At 41.1% G+C, this 19,699-nt stretch overlaps 1 protein-coding gene across 5 annotated transcripts in view; it reads right to left on the bottom strand.

The window, feature by feature from the left end:
* The window catches only part of DAPK2 (death associated protein kinase 2), a 50,383-nt gene that overhangs the window by 25,087 nt on the left and 5,597 nt on the right, over nt 1-19,699 (bottom strand). For 3 of the 5 annotated variants that reach the window (XM_085234018.1, XM_085234016.1, XM_031555290.2), the window contains one exon: nt 15,543-15,640. In XM_085234018.1, coding sequence (XP_085090144.1) covers nt 15,543-15,619 — 77 coding nt within the window. In that variant the 5' untranslated portion in view covers nt 15,620-15,640. Of the gene's footprint in view, nt 1-12,006; nt 12,123-15,542; nt 15,641-17,505; nt 17,686-19,699 lie in introns of those variants that run through there. The other 2 variants (XM_085234017.1, XM_085234019.1) reach the window with 2 other exon arrangements.

The raw sequence follows: 19,699 nt of genomic DNA, 5'->3' as shown, positions 1-19,699 counted from the left end.
AAAGAGGAAATGGTTTTCCTTTCTAACACACTACATGCCTATAGATTCTTGTACACCACTTAAAGCATCCGTCTTACTTTGCTGCTACAATAACAGACACATGTAGGACAGCTAGTACTGTACCACTCAGTGTAACAGGCTCTTGTCCCAGCTGATTCTGGAAAGCAGACAAAAATCTCATTTAAAACAGTAATGTGTTTCTTCTTGTGATGGTTCATTTGTAGACTTAAATTAAACACATCTGTACCTTTTATGCTTCATTTAAATTTATGAGACTGGAATTATGCACAGAGCAATGCATGTAAAGATTCAAATATCTACTGACTCCTTAGGCCGCTTAATGAAGATATTAAAATACTCATCAGTCTGAAACTATGTGAAACTTCTACAGCTTAAAGTTTCATCACAATCTTTAAATGTCAAGTAGTCCTTATTAAAATCAAGATAAATATTTTCCACATAATTCATGCTAAATTGCCTCATCTGTACACAAACTCCCCAATTCTTAAGTTTTTCTTAGATCTTAAAAAAATTAAACTTAAAAACTGACATATTTTAAGAAAAACAAAAAGCAACAAACAAACAAACAAACAAAAACAACAACCAAGCTTCCAGCTCAAGTAACAAAAAGAAATAAGAATATCTGGTCTCGACATCAGCTTTGTCAGTTGAAACAAATGAAGTCAGCTCCTCCACTGGGGATGAGCTTCATTCACTTACTTCTCTCTCTGCTCAATAGGAAGCCCAGCATTTTCACTGGATTCAATTAACTAAATAAACTACACTCATTTTTAAACTATTGTGACAAGCCTCTTTGGATCTAACGGTACTCCAGGATTATTCATTACTCTGCCTTTTCACAATCACCAACTCAGGAGCATAGACCTGGACATAATAATGATGCATAAAGTAAATAAAATAAACCAGGTGGTTAAAGTGGAGCAGCTGGAAAACAAGGAGCTGGTGGGGAAGTGTTATAATGGTGAGCTGTCAAGGAAAATTACTCTAATAGCAGTATTTGTTGACTGCACTTGATAAGTCTGATGGCAAGCTGCTGCTGACAGCACAAGTCTTGTAGCAGTATCTCTGCAATACAACCTACAAGAGTCTGAATGGAAGGAAAAGTTGTCTACCTCTTCCATTTGGATACCAGTTAAATGACCTCACAGCCCATCTGCATACATCTGTGATTTCAAGCAGCCAGAAGAATTTACAACTAACCTGAGGATTGCAGAAAACCTAAGCTGAAGGTTAGTTCTTGTTATCTATTTTTCCATTAGTGAAACTTCCTTTTGACATTGGGAAAGGAAAGGAAAAGAACACTGTATCCACTTTGCACAGGGCATGACTGTAATGTTAGAAACTTTACAGTGGTGGTAACACACCAAATATCTTGCAGACTGAGCATATGCTTTGCTTAACTGTAAAATGCATCATGTGATAACAGAGATGAAAAACGAGCCAGCTGTGATGACAGAACAGGACTTTGGTTATATCAGCTTTTGATAAAACTGCTGCTTCATGTAAATTGTATTTCATTTTGGCAACAGGAAAGGGGCAGGAAGAAGAGCCAGCTGGCCAATACCTGCAGAATAAGTCACTTGAAGGTAAGGAACCCCAGTTAAAAACCTTTGCCATGTTCACAATAATTATTGTAAAAACTAAGGAAATGTCAAGTCTGCCACGTACACCTCATATCCTACCAAAAATTCCTTAGTCAGAAAAGGCTTGGGCTTTATCAATTAATATTTGATAGATCCAGACTTTTGCTAAAAACATGCAAAATACAACTTCATTTTTTCCACTATGGCACAGAAATGTATTTCCAAATTGTAGGAGGAAATAGAACGCTTCTTATGTTGCTACAGAAAGCCATGGTCTCTTAATGAGGAAGCCAAATAGCTACCTTTGCCTAGAAGGTATAAAGCATAACAGGTATGCAAGGTCCTTCCACCAAAAGAGCCATCTGAGCTCAGCCCTCATCTACTCAGATTTACAAGAAGTCTCTGCTGATGGCCAACCACTTTTCAAGCAGAAAAATAAGGCAGTGAGCTCCTCATCATACCCATCTGCAGCTCCATTCTCTCCTGCCACAATACATTGTACCTATCTCTGATAAGGCAATAACTGGGAGGTCTCCTGTCCCTGAATATAAGCATAGCACCATTTCTTTAGTCAGGGCATTATATCCAGGCTTGCAAGGACAAGCTTCATCTTACAGATATCTTCACCTTTTGCTACAGTAATTTTTATCAGCCAAGATTTTTTTGTAACAATCAAATACACTCCCTAAGTGCAACCTCCCACAGCTACACTGTAGAAGTACTGAGCTCTTATTGGTTTTAATATGATTACATCCTTCACTACCTTGGCAAACAAGAGATGCGAGTACAGTTGGAACTCAAATTATGCAGCATACACTGCAATTATACTCAGAAACCTTATAATTACACAATGCACTTAGTACTTCATTAACACAGACAGCTGGTTGGAGTCTGTCTTCAACCCACAGAATAAAAAAAATTAAAAATTAAAGCTGTCACTTGGCCCTCACTTGTTCTCAAAAGCCAGCACTCCATGGCAGAAGCAGCCTCCTCTTTCTGAGAGCTCAAACAGTGACAGACAGCCTGAAGTATTTCTTTCTGGTTTTCATTTTCAGACATATAGTAAACACTTCTCAGGAGAGAGGTGGAAACATATGGGACAAGTGTACTTATCCCCTTAGGATTCAAACACAAGTGGAATCAACACTGCTGCCATTTGTCAAATTCATTAATTAATATTTATGCTTCCTGATTTTGCTATTAGATGTAAACTCTAGAGAGCTTATGAGAATGAAATTCCTGCTACAAAATAAATCAGTCTTAAACATTACCCTAAAAGGAGTTCAATCTGTAGCTCTGAAAGCTATTTATGTAAAACAGCATGAGTTTCATGTTGGTTGCTGTTTGTTTTACAAGACACACACCCCAACTGGTCCAGGCTTTCTAAAGAGACATAGTACAGGTGCTGCTGTACTGACTTCCTTGACCTACTCTGCCAGCAAGCTCATGGAACAATATTACTTTATGACTGCTGATTATAGAAGTATATAGAGCTGCTTTTGCATTTAAAAAGCCCAATGATACTGTAGGTTTCATACACTTATGTTTACTTAAAAGCTTATGAAAGTAATAGTGACACAGGATAGGAATTCTCATGTTCACCTTCAACATACATAACCTGGCGCAGCTGTTCATCACAGCACTGCTTCCTTTGTAATCTGCAATTACCCCTTGGTGCCACAAGCACGCACTCTGTCTCCTCCTGCCCCAATCTTTGTGCCATTGCCTCTATTTCTGAACTGCAGGCTTTTTACTGCACCATTTAGTGATGAAGTAGATGTTATAAACCACAAGGAAAAAGAAAGATAAACGGACAATTCCTGAGACTAGGATATCTAAGGCTGTTACCATGCAATTAAGCACCAAACATACCCTATACCCTACTCTCTATTTATTGCACAGCCATTTGCTCCGTCCATGCTCACATCTGAATTCCCAGGGTCTTTATTAAAGCATCACAGGGGAATGCTATTTCCAGACCACCACAGAGCAGCAGCTGCTTTACCCTTCCACATAAGTAGCCCAGTGCTTTGCCAGGCAATGAGACATTATGGTATACTAAGAGAAGAGTTGAAGGCTGGAGAAGGGAACAAAGAGGGAGAAAAAGGTTTTAAACAAATGTTACAGGGGCAGCGCATTGCTCTACTTCTCTGTCAGATGTACTAAAATGAATAGTTCATGATGTCTCACCTGTATTTAACAATCAGTCAGCCACACTCCAGACTGCTCAAGAAAAGAACTTCTAGAGTCAAGGACCAAGCATTTCTGTGCCATCTATTGCATCTGCATCCAGTGGTAAGAATCAGACAGTGTCGACTTCCCAGAACTTGCAATCCAGCTGAGGCAAAAGGTGGGAGAAAGGAAAGTGTGTCTTCTTTGACAGAAGAGTTGACAGCACTGAGAAATTAAGTCATGTGTTTGATTTCACACTGGGAGTTGGTGGCAGATCTTACACTCTACAACAAATTCCACAGCTCAAGTGTCCAAATGTCAACTAAAATTTGCCCAAACGCCTGGTTTTTATTATAACACCAAAACGAAGATGACTACAGTCACCCTAAGAGCAGAGAGGTATTTATTGTCACAATTAAGCACAGGCTATCCTCAGCTGTGCCAGCAGATCAGGAGCATAAACAATAACTGCTGCAACCTGTCAGTTACAATATACAACACCCAATTAGGTACCACTTAAAATTTGTCCATCATTAATATAGGAATTTGCCGTAGCAATGAAGATAACCTATTATTTGCATTGCTAATATCATTTGGGAGATTTGTCACTGAGTTAGAACACAAAGAGACAATATTACTGGGTGGCTTTAGTCTATTTTCAGAAGCATGATGTACACGAGCACCAGTTCAGCTCGTGTTATTGTGCAGTTCAGAAGAAGATGTGGGGGAGAGAAAGTGGACAATCCAGAATAACTACATAACTTCTTGGTTTTTTTCTCGAGGTTTATTTTTAATAGTGGTCCTGGAGGTAATGCTCTGGGGCAGAATCTGACTCGAGTGAATGACAGAAGCACGCCCTGACAGTTTTGATCACCTCAATGTTAAGATTGATATTGTCACGGTGCATTCTAATAAGAAGAGCCTTTAAGCAACTCTATATATATGTATGGGTTTATCTGTCTACCTCTGATATGCTAAAAGCACCACACTGCTGAGCTGCTATCATGAAAGGCTGAAAATATGTAAACAAACCCCTGAGATGACAGTACAGGTTACCTGACTCCAGGCTGGCACTGGAGGGCAGTGCAGGAAGAAGTCAGGAAGCCGACCCTAAGTCACTTGAGAAGAGCAAATCGCTTCTTCCCTAGACACCAAACATACGTTTCCCTTCTGAAAGTATTCAGCCCTACGTTTAATTTCATGTCTCTAGACATCATTAGAATTGCAATTATAATCACATATTTTTTCTAGTAGGTGTTCCTGCACAAAAATACACTACCGGATGGAAAGTAAAATACAGCACCTCAATCTCTTACCTGCCAGCCTACATGCATGCAGACTGCCGTAACCACGAGACAGTTCAACCCCCCTTCTCATAGAGGACCTGCAAACTCAGCTCAGCAACAGAGTCTTTAGTGAGAATTCATTTGCTTTCCAGCCTGAGAGGCATTCACTTGAGGTGTTTTCACTGAATGGCCACTTGAGCTCAGCAACATCAGCAGTATGTGCTCACTGCTGGAAGAATGCTACCCACAGTCTATTGCACAGAGAAAAAACATAATATTTTTCCACACAGGATTTATTATTATTTTTTTAACTTGCCTGCTGCCACAAATATCTATTACTCTATTTTGATGTTGTTTTTTAACTACAGCAGGTCAGAAAGGTGAAAAGCTTCCTCTTTCCATTAGAGAAAAACAGAACATCTCCAACTAAAGCCTACAGCAGGGTGAGCATGGCAATACTGACACTGGCACTTTTGGTATCACTGTACCTGATGAAAAAGTCTCTTAAAATGCAGTGGGCACAAACAAATGCCTTTAAGGGAAATTGAGATGGCTTTCCAGTCTCTTTCTCATTCCTCACGTGTTTTTTTTTGCTGCAGTTGTTCATGTTTTAGCAAGGTTACACCAAGCTCACTAACCTACTTTAATTCCTGCTCAGTTGTGCACTACTCTCAGGATCTAAGCAGAGGTAAAGTAACTGTGGTTAGTATGCCAGCCAGCTGATTTTAACAGGACAATTACATTCCAGACAAAGGGCCTCAAAGGAAACTTCCTACAATGCGAGTTTCCAAGCCATGGAGAACTGAAAGCCCGACTGCAATGCAGAACAATGTTAGTGTGGCAAAAGACACACTACAGAACTTCACACTTGTGAGTGATCCTGTTTAAACGGCTTCCTCTCCACCTTCTGAGGACAAGAGGAACACGAGGTGCTGAGCTCAACTTGGACAGAATGCTGGAGCTGCCTTAGGCACATCCCTTCCTCCACCTGCCCTGCCCTGCCATCCAGCAGAATGGCAGCCATACCCAGAGGCAGGGCTGGACCACTCTGACTTGTATCCACAAGGTGCCATAACATAAAAACATCCAGCTATAAAAAAGAATCCAAATAGAAAAACAAAACAACCAACCAACCCCCCCTGACTCCCCCCCCCAAAAAAAACCCACAACCAAGAAAGAACTTTCACGAGACAATATGGTGTTCAGAGTATGAACAAAAACACAAAACATCTATTTGTACTTGTGCCTTCATATTTAAGATATTCAGCTGTAGGAATGCAGGGTTAGCAGGGTTTATCTGCTATTAGAAACCCTGTCTCAAACAAGGTCAAATGACATCATTCAGATATGCGATTGCATGCAGGAAGCCAAAACACAGCTTAGAGATCTAAATTTAGGTTTACTACGCTTTGTAAAGTTTGCCAGTTGCTGGCTCTCTTTTTCTAATTGGATGATAAATTACATTTGGTCCCTTGACAGCAAGAAAAAAAAAAAAAGTGACACCTTACCCAGCACTGCACATTCTCTGAGCTATGAGACAACGTGATATCTTTAACCCTGAAAAGTATTTACATTTACTGACAGCAACAGCCAACAAGAATCCATTGCTTTCCAGCGTACGTCATGAGCCAAGTCAGTTTCACCTTACGTAAGCACCTCATCTGGCAATTCCATGCTTTGAAATTCTGCACCTCAATATTCTCCATTTATTTTCGTTCTTACTTTTTTTTTTTTTCCCCTTGGAAAAATAGGTTCTAATAATTGTATAATTTCATAGTTATATTTTTGTTAATTTCCAAATCAAAGCCTTCGAGTCCTTCTTAAAAACCACAAGGCTTTAAAAAAGACTCCCTCCAAATTTAAATGATTAGAGTAATTAATCTACTGCATAATATCACGCTGAATTTTCTCCTCCCTCTTTCCTTACACTTCAGAGGCAACTTCTGTGAGTTGTCACTGCACTGGCATGCTCTTCTCAGCAGAGGACAGGAATTTGTAGGAGACTCCTACAGGCCATCCACATTTGGAGCTCTCAGGAAACAGCCCAACCAAGGGCTGTGCAAGGTTCACAAAGCATATGCACAGAAGCACTTCACTGGAAGCTTTCAGTAAGAATTCTGAGATTACAGCCATAGAGAACTGAGAGCCTTCTGTAAATCGGTTTTTAGTGTGCGCTTTATTTTATAAAGACTTTATTATTATTTAATCTAAACCAGTATTTGGAATGGCAGAAATTCATCTATTTAGTGAACATGTAATATGTCCAACAGGACAGTATTTAGGAAGAAACTACAGTGGATATCTAAGCAGAGCAAGGTGACTTGATCCCCTAGGAACTTTATGGAAGAAAATTCTAGAAGAACCCAAAATGTGGTTCTGTTTCATACCCCGCTGACACAGCTGTCACAGATGTCACTGTGCTTCCTGTGTTTGAGCTGCAAATAAAGTGTTGTATTTACTTATTTTAAAATGCAAACAACACGGCTACCTCTCCTAGAACTCCACAGAAGCTGCACTGCAGCAGATGCCAGACAGTGCCAGAACGTTCTAAACCAAAAGAACATTTAATAGGAATTTTGACTGCTAAAACTAGATAAATGGTTCAATGTATGGAAGACTCGCAAGCAAATCCTATCCATAATAACCCTACAGCTTCCTTTTGGACCTTTTGCACAAGAGCACAGATGTATGACTAGCTCTTATCACAGCCCTGTGAGCCAGGTAGGAATACAAATGTTACAATATGAGAAATATGACTATGACTAACATCATTTCATTTCAAGTTCATTTAGTGCCTGGGCAGTGCCAGAGCGCCTTCCAAGAACAGAAGTTTGTGTGTAACACCCCAGAACACAGTGACTTTACAGGGCAGGTTTCAATGCTCCCAGCAGGGGAGCACTGAGTACCTCTGACCATAGGCTGCGTCTGATAACGTCACTGGCACCCTTCACACACATCACACTGCAGCTCAGACTACTGTAACCAATGTGTTCTGGGCAAAAGACAACGTGCCCACTGACAGAAAAGCATCACAACAGTGGAGAAATCTGGACTCAGCCAGAAGGATCCACTCTATTAGAGTAAGTATGAAGCAAAGCATCCATTTGAATTCAAAACACTATTTAATAAATCTCATGTTCCTGAACAATGACTTATTACTGGCTTAACAACTAATTAAGTACCTTGTTATCAATTAACATATATAATATCAACAACCAGTTAAATAACGTTATCTGAATTATAGCCAATTAATGCCTTAGACACCATTTTGGGTCATTAACCCCAAACCACAAGAGACTGTGCCATCTCCTGACTCATCAACAGCATCTTCTGAAGCTGTTAGATTATTTTTTGGAAATTTCCCCATCATGCAGTGACAAGCAATGTGACCCTTATCAGCCCTGAGGTTGGAAAAGCAGAATCTGCATTGGAAGTTCCTGCCAGCTTGGCAAGCATCTCTTTAATCTGAAGCTGAAGAATAAAATGTGCATGTTAGAAAAACTTCCCACTTAACACATGGAGGTCTCAGATTGAATATCAATTCTCAGAGTGGTAACGAACAGAGTCCAGAGACCCAGGGAAGGTCAAAGCTGACTCATGCTCAGCAGGAATAGCAGATTTGATAAGCTGTTCCTTCTGCTATGTGGAGCAACACCAGCGCATACATAACAGGCATGCAGAAGGTTAGCACATTGTACTTTTAGCACTTAAAGGTCCACATCTAGTTAAATGTGGTCTGGACATAAAATACCTGGGAATAACAAATTGTCAGAGGGGATCAATATTTTGATTTAATGGTTAAGCAATTTTCCCCCTTCCCTGTGTATGTAAGGGATGGAAATCATTCCTCTTCTGTCTTAGTCTCAACTACACGAAATAAACAGAACCTCCTCCAGCAGCAGGACAGCACAAAAGCTATGTAATTTAATATGTCAGCACTCCCTACGTAGGAAACAGATATACCATTGGAAATTCTTTCTGTGTGAGGATTGCGTACCCACGAAACTCAGAGACTGAGAGTTATTATTCTAATTACAAAACAAAGCAATTTCTCTCTGCACTTTGTGTAAGAAATAAAAGATTCTGGAAATGGTTGAAAGAGCACTGAAAACAAGCAATGAAATCTGCTAAAAAAGGAAAAAAAAAAACCCTAAGATCACTCTGCTGGATGGAATAAAGAATCTAAAAATAATGACTATCGGATGGCTGATGAGAATGATAGCTACAGTCCTCAAGTATCAGATACTAAAACATATATTGATTCTTCTGTTGAAACAAGCACATGACAAAGAAATATTAATAGCTGCTGGTTAATGCTCAATAATTAAAGTTACTTTTGCATTGAAAGTGAATTCTTGCTCTGCATTTACTGTAGGAAAAAAAAATAATCCAAGTTTATTTAAAAAAAAATCAGAGAACTCATTCAAAGTACAAATGAATCTGAGAAGAGTTAAAGCCTATGTCTGAGAAAGCCCAATACTGTATAATTTCTATAGACAGGAAATAAAATTCCTGGTACAAAGACACTGTGTGATGTGTTAGATTATTTTTTCGAAATAAAAGGGTGAAGGGTGAATTTCCTACCTGTAATTACACCCTGCTGTTTGCCAGGGAGAGTCCACCTAACTGGATGACATGGCTTTTAATCACGGATTTCCAAGTTCCTCCCCTACAAAGAATACCTGAGTTATCTCTGCTTTTTGTTTTCATTTGCTAAGTAAATATTTGTTAGTTACGCTGTCGGAACAGTGATTATGTGCCAGGCTCTATTAACACTGGTTGAAGGTTGTATCTGCTGGCCTGTTAAAAAAAAAAAAAATGTTTACACCTGCCTCAGGGAAGCTGCAGGGATCCTCCATACACAAGGAATGTGGGTGCAGGGAGTGAACTTGTGGCTGGAGATGGAGGACCAGAAGAGAGGACAGCGCACTGATTAAAGATTTGGCTTGGCTTAACCACAGCCCAGGTCAGCAGAGGCTGAGAAACTGGGAACTGATTATGCCTACAATAATCAACAGAAATTATACCTTTTGCATTAAAGTAGAGACTAAATCACCTGGGATTTCTTCCAAGCCTGCTTAAAATGTAGAAAGAGACAACTTCATCTGAAGTCCATCCTGATGCATGCTCCTGTTCTACATAGCAGAGTGGCTATGTACAAGATGACTTTCATCAGTGAAATTGTGGTTATATGAAGAAATGAAGTACTCCATTCAAGAAGAAAAGAACATCCAGCAATCCCTTTGAAATCCTGAGTGAATCAAAGTTTCATATACTTAAATGCTCAAAAAAACATTGGACTACGGCATGTTGAAGCAGGAAAAAAAAAAAAGTACTTGTTCGGAAGTGGCCAGAAAGAATGTTATCATGAAATATTGAAGCATCCAACTATATATAATACATTATTATATCAATTACAAATTATGAATTAAATTACACATTAAAATTTATAAATTTTTGTTCATCTGTGTGACAAAAATCAATTTCTACAGTTGATCCACGAATTCCAACCCTCTGGCCCTGCCAAACCCTTACAATGAAGACTTGTTGCTCCCTAAATCCAAAACACCTGTAAAACCAAACTGGATCACTCAAGGGGAGGAGTGAAAATTGAGTGGAGTAACTACTAGCTCCCCAAATTTCTCCTTCGTTTAACACATCCATGATACGAAGTGCAATTGCTTCTCTCCTACTGTTCACCAGACACTTAGAAATCCAAGCAACACTACAGAAATAGCCACAGAAATGCGGGCTTTCTTCTATATTATGAATAGCTTTTCTTATAGTAACGACTGATTCCAATGACCCAGGAACCACAGTGCTAAAAATACACATATTCAGACACAACTAACGTCCCTGAGAGCTTAGATCCAGAACAAAAAGCAATAGGAGAGATGGACACTAAGCAGTTTAACACTTCCGCAGGGAATAAAATGCAGAAGATCAAACAATATATTATTCACCTTACTTATAATTTTGAAACAGAGCACCAGACAATGAAGTTTTGTTAGTTATTGAATTTGAGAGAATAGTAGATAGGACAAAAACAGTCCAAGTTATTAACGAAGTATTGCCAACACTGCAAGGTACCCTTCTACCTACATTTCTTTGATTTGCCATTCATCACTGTCCAAAAACAAGAGTGTGTCATTTTCTCCAAATGACAAGATGTGTTTTTTTACTCATCTCAGTGAACAAAAAATCTTCATTAGATAGAGATACGCAGAAGGAATAATACTGTGTTTGCAATAACATATCTAATCAGAAATACGAGGAAGGATTTTTATCATTGATATTTAAAAATAATTGATATTTAAAAATCTACAGCAGGAAACTCCTCAAGGTGAAATGCAAATCACCCCAATGTACAGAAGAACATCACAGATTTCTGTAAAATCGTTTCCCGCAGGAAAAGTCTAGATCCACTCCTAGTTAGCTCACTTCTGGCACCAACCAGGCATTAACTTGGTAGCCTACAGCCTCTTCATGCAGAGAGCATCACAAAAAACTGCCACTCTAGCTTCCACAACTCCAGAGAGCTCTGCTTCTTTCTCTTGTCAGAAGAAAAGCTCTTACAATCTTGAAGAGATGCTCAGCCACCTTCTTTGTAGGCCAGCACACTGCAACTGCAGCAAACCAAGTATATTTGCCAGCAGAGAGGATTCCAAACTACCAAGTGAACAACATGCATTTCCCCTTTCTCATGACTATTCAAAGACTTGGTTTTGACCTGCTATAAAGATTGGCACATCAGATCACGCATCTTCCATCCATAGAAGGTCTCCAACCTCTACGTAAAACATGGCAAAGCCAAACAAAAGCTGAGGAGAGGAGAGAGAGAGAGTAGGTGAATGTAGCTCCCAGTGACGGAAACAAGCAAGAAACAAGCAGAGTCCCTTCCCTACACCCAAAGGTCAGTAATGAAGGAAAGGAGATTTCCTCACCCTGTTATCAGTTGAGTTTCTCTGTTCAACGTGGCCTAATCCTTGTAGGCTACAGAGAGCTGAGCTGTGGTGAGCACGACGCTCTCAGGGCATAGCAGTGCCAGCCCTGCACCGCCCTGCAGGAACACAATTCCCAGTGGGCGCTGCCATGAAAGGCACCGCACACCCCCATCACACTTCAGCCCAGACATGTAGCAGTGACACTGCCCAGAAGGCACAAATGTCAGCAGTCCTATGCAGGCTAGCTGATGACACATTGAGATTGATGACTCTATGGTACAACCTTTTATGAATTACACTGCACAGCTAGACAGAGCAACCTATCCAAATCACAACACATGCTAAGACACTTTTTGTTAGGAGGCCCACTGCTGAGCTCTGCTGCTGCCACTCCCCTGGGAAACGGACTATGAGATGGGCAGGCCAATTCTTCCTTCCTCTTGACCCACTTTGGCTTTGATTGAAGAATTTCCACTCTTGATCTCCTTTCCCTGCCTGTTTCCTTGCCTGAAGAGCCAAGAGTCACTTGGCTTGCATGTGTTACCAAGGAAGTTAAGCTCACCTTCACTTTTGCACATTTTTCAAGAAATGTTCCCATCATTTAGATATGACTAGTTGGAGTCATCTGCTACCAACATTCCTGCAAACAGCTTATGCCAGGATCCCCTCACAACATTCATAACAGCATTAATAGGTTTCTGACAGAGAAGTTTATTAAAATGAGTGGTGAAAGGCATCGTTTCCTGTTACTTGAATAAAAGTGACATTTAGCTACACAGAATCACATCTGGGGAGGGATGAATTTTGAGAACATTCTGTGCAAAATAATTTTCAACATATCCATTTTTTATCAATTCAGACACAGAAACTGAATTTGCCAGAAATCATGGTTTAATACTTTCAAAGAGCGACAGCATTAAATGCCTGAGAGTTCTGTATAATGTACCCACAAACTGCAAAGCCTACTGCCTTTGGAAGAAGGAAAAAAGAGGAGAATCTTCTAATACCTCTCCAGATACTGAAAGCTTTATACCCCACTGCATTCTAACTCTCCTAAGACTTCCAGATCAGCTCAGAGGACTTTTTAAACGCTCCTCTGATGTACCATTATATGACAATAAGGTATTGTGGTATTGTCCTCCTTCAGTATAAGCAACACTAAACTTCCCAAGTGTCACTGCCAGAGCTGCAAAAGCCCATTAGCAACTTCTTTTGTCTAATGCCACGTTCCTGATTTCTGGTTCCCTGTAGGTACACTTCAGAGAAGTTAGGCAACAGAACCATAAGCCTAAGATCAATATTTGAAAGACTGCAAAAGCACTGGAGTTAGGCAGCTGGTAACAGCACACAGCTGCAGCTATGGAAGGCCTGCTCTCTGCTTCTGCTGACTTTTCCCTCACACTGTGCCCTGGTGCAACAAACAACATTTTCAGCATCCTTTGAACTGTCTCTAACTCAGCACGATCCTGAAAGTGTCCTGGTTGAGGACTCTGCAAATGCGCTGTTTGCAGGGTGCTGCACAGCTGGATCCAAATAGTCTTTGCTGCAACTACCTTGAATACTACACCATGCCAGAAAAGGTCCAACTTCATTTCCAGACCAAACATACATGAGTCTTGCAAAAGAGCATTTACAGTACATATTGGGAGCCCTAACTGCTGTGCAAAGGCTTTCAGATACACTGTCCGGCTCTGCTGACGAGGTGCTGGTTTTTAACTTCTGGTTGAACCCAACCTGGAATCTGTATTAATGACAAGTTCTGTCCTCAGGAAATCAGAAACTAAGTTAGGAAGACATGAACAGGACAGACATTTCACAGACTTGGTTTAAAATCCTTTGCTTTGCAAGTGACTTTTGTTTCCAGAATCACAAAAACCAAATCCTTTTACACTCCCGTACCTGTCAGCACCAACAACCAAGAGCTTGTTGCAATTGTACTGAAGTAATAAAAAGAGGCTCTTACAGGCTCCAAGGGCATCAGTCAGCACTGGAAAAAGCTCTTGTGGTACAGCCATCACAACTTGTCTAGTCTATTATGTCACTTCCAATGAAACAAGGTATCACTTGTCATTGGCCTAATCAGTAGTTAGTGCTCAGAGACAGGTGACAACCTGGTAACACTACACACGTAACAGTTGAAACAAGAAGTCTGTAGAGCTCTTCACAAAATCTGAAAGTGAAAATAAAGCCAACAGAGACTGCCTGACATTATATAACAAGGAGAGGTATCACAGTTTGTCCTTTTCCTTAGGGAACATTTTTTCCTTCCAACCTCAGTAACAAGTCAACTTGGATTTCTCATCTACAAGAAGCATTGCAGTCATCACCTCAAAGAGGGGAGCAAGGCTCATCTCAAAAGGCACTGGATTTCCAAAACCAATTCAGAAACCAAAGTAAAAATACACTATTTAGCTTCCACTTTCTATTTTCACTAACTTGGTTGTTACAGCACATAATAATACCTCCTAGAATAAAAAAGCACACCCTATACACACTGCATATATGAACTGCATTTTGTGATTGCTCACTTCTGCCAAATTTTCACTTTCAGGCTGATATTCTCAGAATTAGTCAGTATGTGAAAGTAAGCAGCTATGGAAAATTTAAAAGCTGAGGTCTTCCTGGGATGGAATAGAATGGAAAAAAAATAAACATCCCCCACAAAAAGATTTGGCAGGGAAACAGCCTGAACTGAAGTGTTTTAATATAACTAAATCATCGGCCCTTGAAAAGGAGTAATTGTACATACACAGTCATTTATCAAATCCAACTGCCAGATGTTGGGAAAGAAGTCAACAAATAGAGCTCTCATTTATCAATTTGCATACTAAAATCATTGGAGGGTTCAACACTGAATGGGAACCACTCAGAGCCCTGTGTGCTTGTAAGTGACTGGGGAAGCCCCAAGTCATCCAGCCCACAAATCCACTACTGTGTTTAAGCAGGTGATCATGGTTAAGCATGGCAACAGCCTATTAACTGCACCTGTAATTAATATCTGTAGATAACTCTTTATAGATTAAAAGCTGTACAAATGCCTTAACCAGTCCTGCTGAGATGTTTATTGGTGAATCTTTTCAGGAATACATACACAGTGTTTTGCAGGAAGACCTATCAGTGCTCTGAGCCCACCAGAGACTGTACAGCACTGTTAAAACACAGCAAGCCAAACTAAAGGGCTGCATCTGTGACTATGGTGGTATGGCTTCCTGTTTCCTGGCTCGTTCACAGAGCAGACAGGTGAATCCAGTTTAAAGCACACACACAGATGATACCTATGCACAAAAGACAAATGCAAACATACCTTCTGTTGTCCTAGTTGCAAGAAAGGAAACAGGAAAAATAGTTAGCAAATTAGCACATTTAACAAAACAAAACTATAAATGCCCAAGTTGAACTTCCTCTAGAGGAATGTGTTCCTGTTGTAAATTGATTTAAATTATCATGCAGTGCATTGATTGAGTCACTATTTTAAAATGCTGCCAATATCACTGTGTGTCAGCTTTTACAACCATGTGGTGTCTGCACAGACTTACCTTCCTAGTTCTTCCCCAATCTCGTAAACGTCCTCCACCTTCTGCTGCTTGAACAAAGCCATACTTGGACTCTTCATTGATGCACAGAGACGATGCAACTAGAATGTTAAGAAAGTATGACATTCATCATGAACTTTCAACAAGCAAAGAACAGATAAAATACATTTCTGATACAGTCACTTGGGATCCACTGCAACTTATCGTGGCTGGACTTACCATGGACAGGTTGAAGGATTTTATTTATTAGTCTCAGCTGAACAATGAAGGTCCAATTGTATAAACTGGTGAGCAGTGCTAAGTGAAGTGCCCTCACTGAAATAACCGAGCACGTATGCATCCAACCAACAGTCAGACAAACTTGTGAGCATCGTGCATCTTCACGTTATTCACACTAGCTCTCTCTTGCATATCAGCACTGCAGGCTTCTTCATTACAAGCGTCAGCAGGCAGACCACAAACCAAGACGACTGCATGACAGCACTTCCTTCTTCTCACCTGAGGCTCTGGTGCCAGAGCACACAGGCAGGGCAGCAAACAGAAGTCTGAACAACTGCTACAAGAAGGCACTATGATTCTGCCTACAGAATGCTCAGTGCAATGTCTCTCATTGCAACCAGATGTTCTGAATAAGAACAAGAGCCGCACCATTTATTGCATGTGTTTCTCTGTGTAACAGTGCAAGTTTATGTTCAGTTTCCTGAACATAATTGTTTAAGTTGATGAGCTCTGTGACCAAGCCACACTGGTGCAGTTGAGGACCTCTGTTGGGAATACATGACATAAAATTTGCTAACCAGAGAATGAGGCTGCTGGGAAAAGGGGAAAAGAACTTGTGAGTTCTACCAGAGCACTGGACTGAAATTCTAGAGGTGTTCTGACAGCAAGGATCATTTCTGGCTCCCAAAATGATGCTCTAAAGTTATGGGGACAGAGTAAGACTGAGAAAGAATTCACTGTGACATGTTTAACCTCACTTCACTGTGCTATTCAGATACTTGTATACCACAATGCTAATGATACCAGGAACTCTAAGAATTAACTAAAGTCTGCCCGAAGTTTAGACTGCTGATAGAAAACTTAACAGAAATGAAGAGGCACTCAAGGAAGATCACAGAGCAAAGTCCAGTGAATGATATTCCACTTACAAACTGCCACGATGGCAGAAAAAAAATCATCAGGCCTGACACATAAGAATGGATCACAGAAAAAGCAGTGGCTTTCTAAAAGTGCTGCCCAGGTGTGCCACCCTCCATAGCAGTGCCGATCAGCTCAGTTTTCCACCTGTTCCCGGGTGTGTTTTTTGTCATTTGTTTGCTTTAACCTTGCTTGTCCCCTCACCTTTCTGGGTGGTCCAAAAGCTGCTGCTTTTGGAAAAGGAGATCAGAGATATTACTCATCAGATATACACATACAGCCATATAGGTTCAGATGACATTGTAACACAGTAACCAAGCAAACACTTCACAACATGTTGATGTGTCCTGTGTACATAAATACTCATATTACCCCTGACGTTCCAAGCAGCACTATTTCAATCAGAATGTGCAAGGTAGTGGTCAGACCTCTGAAATCATAACAAATCCAACTGCACTGAGCAATAGAGCTGTTGTAACTCTGGACTTCAGCACACACTCATATCCCTCAGTTGATGCTTATTTCCATATGAACCCCGGATGCTGCTTGCTGCAGATGCATCAGGGACTTCCAGGTTCCAGAACTCTATTTTGATCTAGAAACAGACATAATCCAATGTTGCAAGAAGCTCCAGCTATTTTGACAGACCAACGGTCTTCCTATAAAATAGGACAAAGTATCAAACAGCAATTGCAGGGCTTCTGCCAAATTCACTTTTTTTAAAAAAGATTTTTTCCCCATCTCTGTAAGTGTACATTACAAGCAGCAAATGTGTTGTAAAAATTGAACAGACTTGTCAAAACAAACCCAGCTTTTGTCATGCACTCACCTCCCTAAACAGATCTGCTACTTTTTTTTCCTCTCTCTCCCTTTTAAGCTGTTGGCTTCTAAGAAACAGGAGGGTGGTAGAGCATCAATCAAATTCATTTCCAAAAGCATTCCGTCAAAGAGAGAGAGATAGTCTCTCCTTGTTCTTCCATGTACTTTTTTTGGCTGGTGTTGGCAAAACCTACACAGTAGGACAAAAATGTTTTGATTTCTTCATCTCAACTGAAAGGGCAGCCGCATCAACCATTATCTACGTTGGGAGCAACATTCAAGCTTTTACAAATCAATAGGGAGTACCAAGAAGAACGACACTCCCTCTGTCAGCACACAGCACCAGTCACACAGCACCTACCTCCATCCTCCAGCACCATTTTGTGCAGCTTCTTATTGGCTACCATACGCTTGGTATCTCTGTGCAGCATGTCCTTCTGGATTGACATTTCTACAGGGGGAGCTCGGTGAACGTTCATTTCTATTCACCCCATTCTAGTACACAACCCATTCATCCCCATATTCATGGGGAGCTCCTGACAGCCCAGACCAAGCCTGCAGCCTGCCCTTATGAACACTCTTTCCCCACAGAGGGGAGGAAGACCCAGGGCAGTATTCCAGCAAGAGCCACTCCTTTCCACAAAGGGACCACAGTATCGCTCTTATCAGACAACGGCAAGTACTTCAGCTCTCCTTGTGAAGGGTGCACGTCTGCACACATCGTGGGATGGCACACATGACGTGACATGACTGACATTCATCTGACACTTGATCAGCACACATCCACTTTGGCCATGCTTTGGAAGAAGTTACCATTTTCACTGCATGAAGGACACAGGCAGTAACCCCATGAAGGAGAGGCACAGAGTGCCCCTAGCAATACCTTCCATGCCCTCAGCAGCAGCCTTGCTGGAAGTCTCCACCACAGATCTGATGGTTCGGCTGCAGACTGTGAGGCCTATTGCTTTCTCCTTAACAAATCTCTCCAAACCACTGCTCAAAATCCTCCTTTAACTTTGCTCTAATTATGCTCTCTCTCATTCAGCTACCTAAGGCAAATGGTAGAAACTGCACAGGCTGTGACAGCGAAGGCCAGAATAACCACAGCATAGCACTGCAAACCTACACTTCCACTGGTGAGCCTGGACCAGTCATGTCTCAGGGGTGTTTCTCACTTCCACTTTCGATCCCCGTATTTTCTGAGACATCTTCTAGGCAATCCATACTTTTCCTCTATTTTCAGAGTGTTGCAAGATGAAGACACATAAAACATGCTGCTGCTTTGCTCATTATTTCCCTTCCTCTTCCCAAAGCCATATTAATGCCTGGGATAAATGCCTCTTTCCTCTTAACCTAAATAAATAATTCAAATTCTGCTCTGTAAATTAAAACTGCGGTATTTCTGAAACAATCCTTCATAACTTCAAAGTAAGCCTGTTGACCAGTTGTGTTTAAGACTTGAAACCACACTAAATCAATGCTATAGTGACATTTATCATAATTGGGATACCTGTGAGTTACTGGCTCAGTCTGAAGTTTATATAATCTTGTTGTTCAGAGCACCATTTTTTGAAGTGTTGGAGCGAACAGGGGTCCGTGCTGGGTCCGGTCTTGTTCAACATCTTCATCAATGACCTTGATGAGGGGATACTGGCCACCCTCAGCAAGTTTGCTGATGATACGAAGTTGGGAGGATTGGCTGACACGCCTGAAGGCTGTGCTGCCATTCAGCGAGATCTGGACAGGCTGGAGAGCTGGGCAGTAAGAAACCGGATGAGGTTCAACAAAAGCAAGTGTAGGGTCTTACACCTAGGGAGGAATAATTGCATGCACCAATACAGGCTGGGGGATGAGCTGCTGGAGAGGAGCTCTGCAGAGAGGGACCTGGGCGTCCTGGTGGACGACAGGTTGGCCATGAGCCAGCAGTGTGCCCTCGTGGCCAAAAAGGCCAATGGCATTCTGGGGTGCATTAAGAAGAGCCAGCAGGTCGAGGGAGGTGATCCTCCCCCTCTACTCTGCCCTGGTAAGGCCTCATCTGGAGTACTGTGTCCAGTTCTGGGCTCCCCAGTACAGAAAAGACAGGGATCTCTTGGAAAGAGTCCAGCGGAGGGCCACAAAGATGGGGAAGGGCCGGGAGCATCTCCCCTATGAAGAAAGGCTAAGTGAACTGGGTCTGTTTAGCCTTGAGAAAAGAAGACTGAGAG

Source organism: Meleagris gallopavo, chromosome 12 (genome assembly GCF_905368555.1).
Source record: "Meleagris gallopavo chromosome 12, MGAL_WU_HG_1.1, whole genome shotgun sequence".
Classification (NCBI taxonomy): domain Eukaryota; kingdom Metazoa; phylum Chordata; class Aves; order Galliformes; family Phasianidae; genus Meleagris; species Meleagris gallopavo.
The sequence above is the reverse complement of the archived record's forward strand: the minus strand, read 5'-3'. Positions and strand labels throughout refer to the sequence as shown.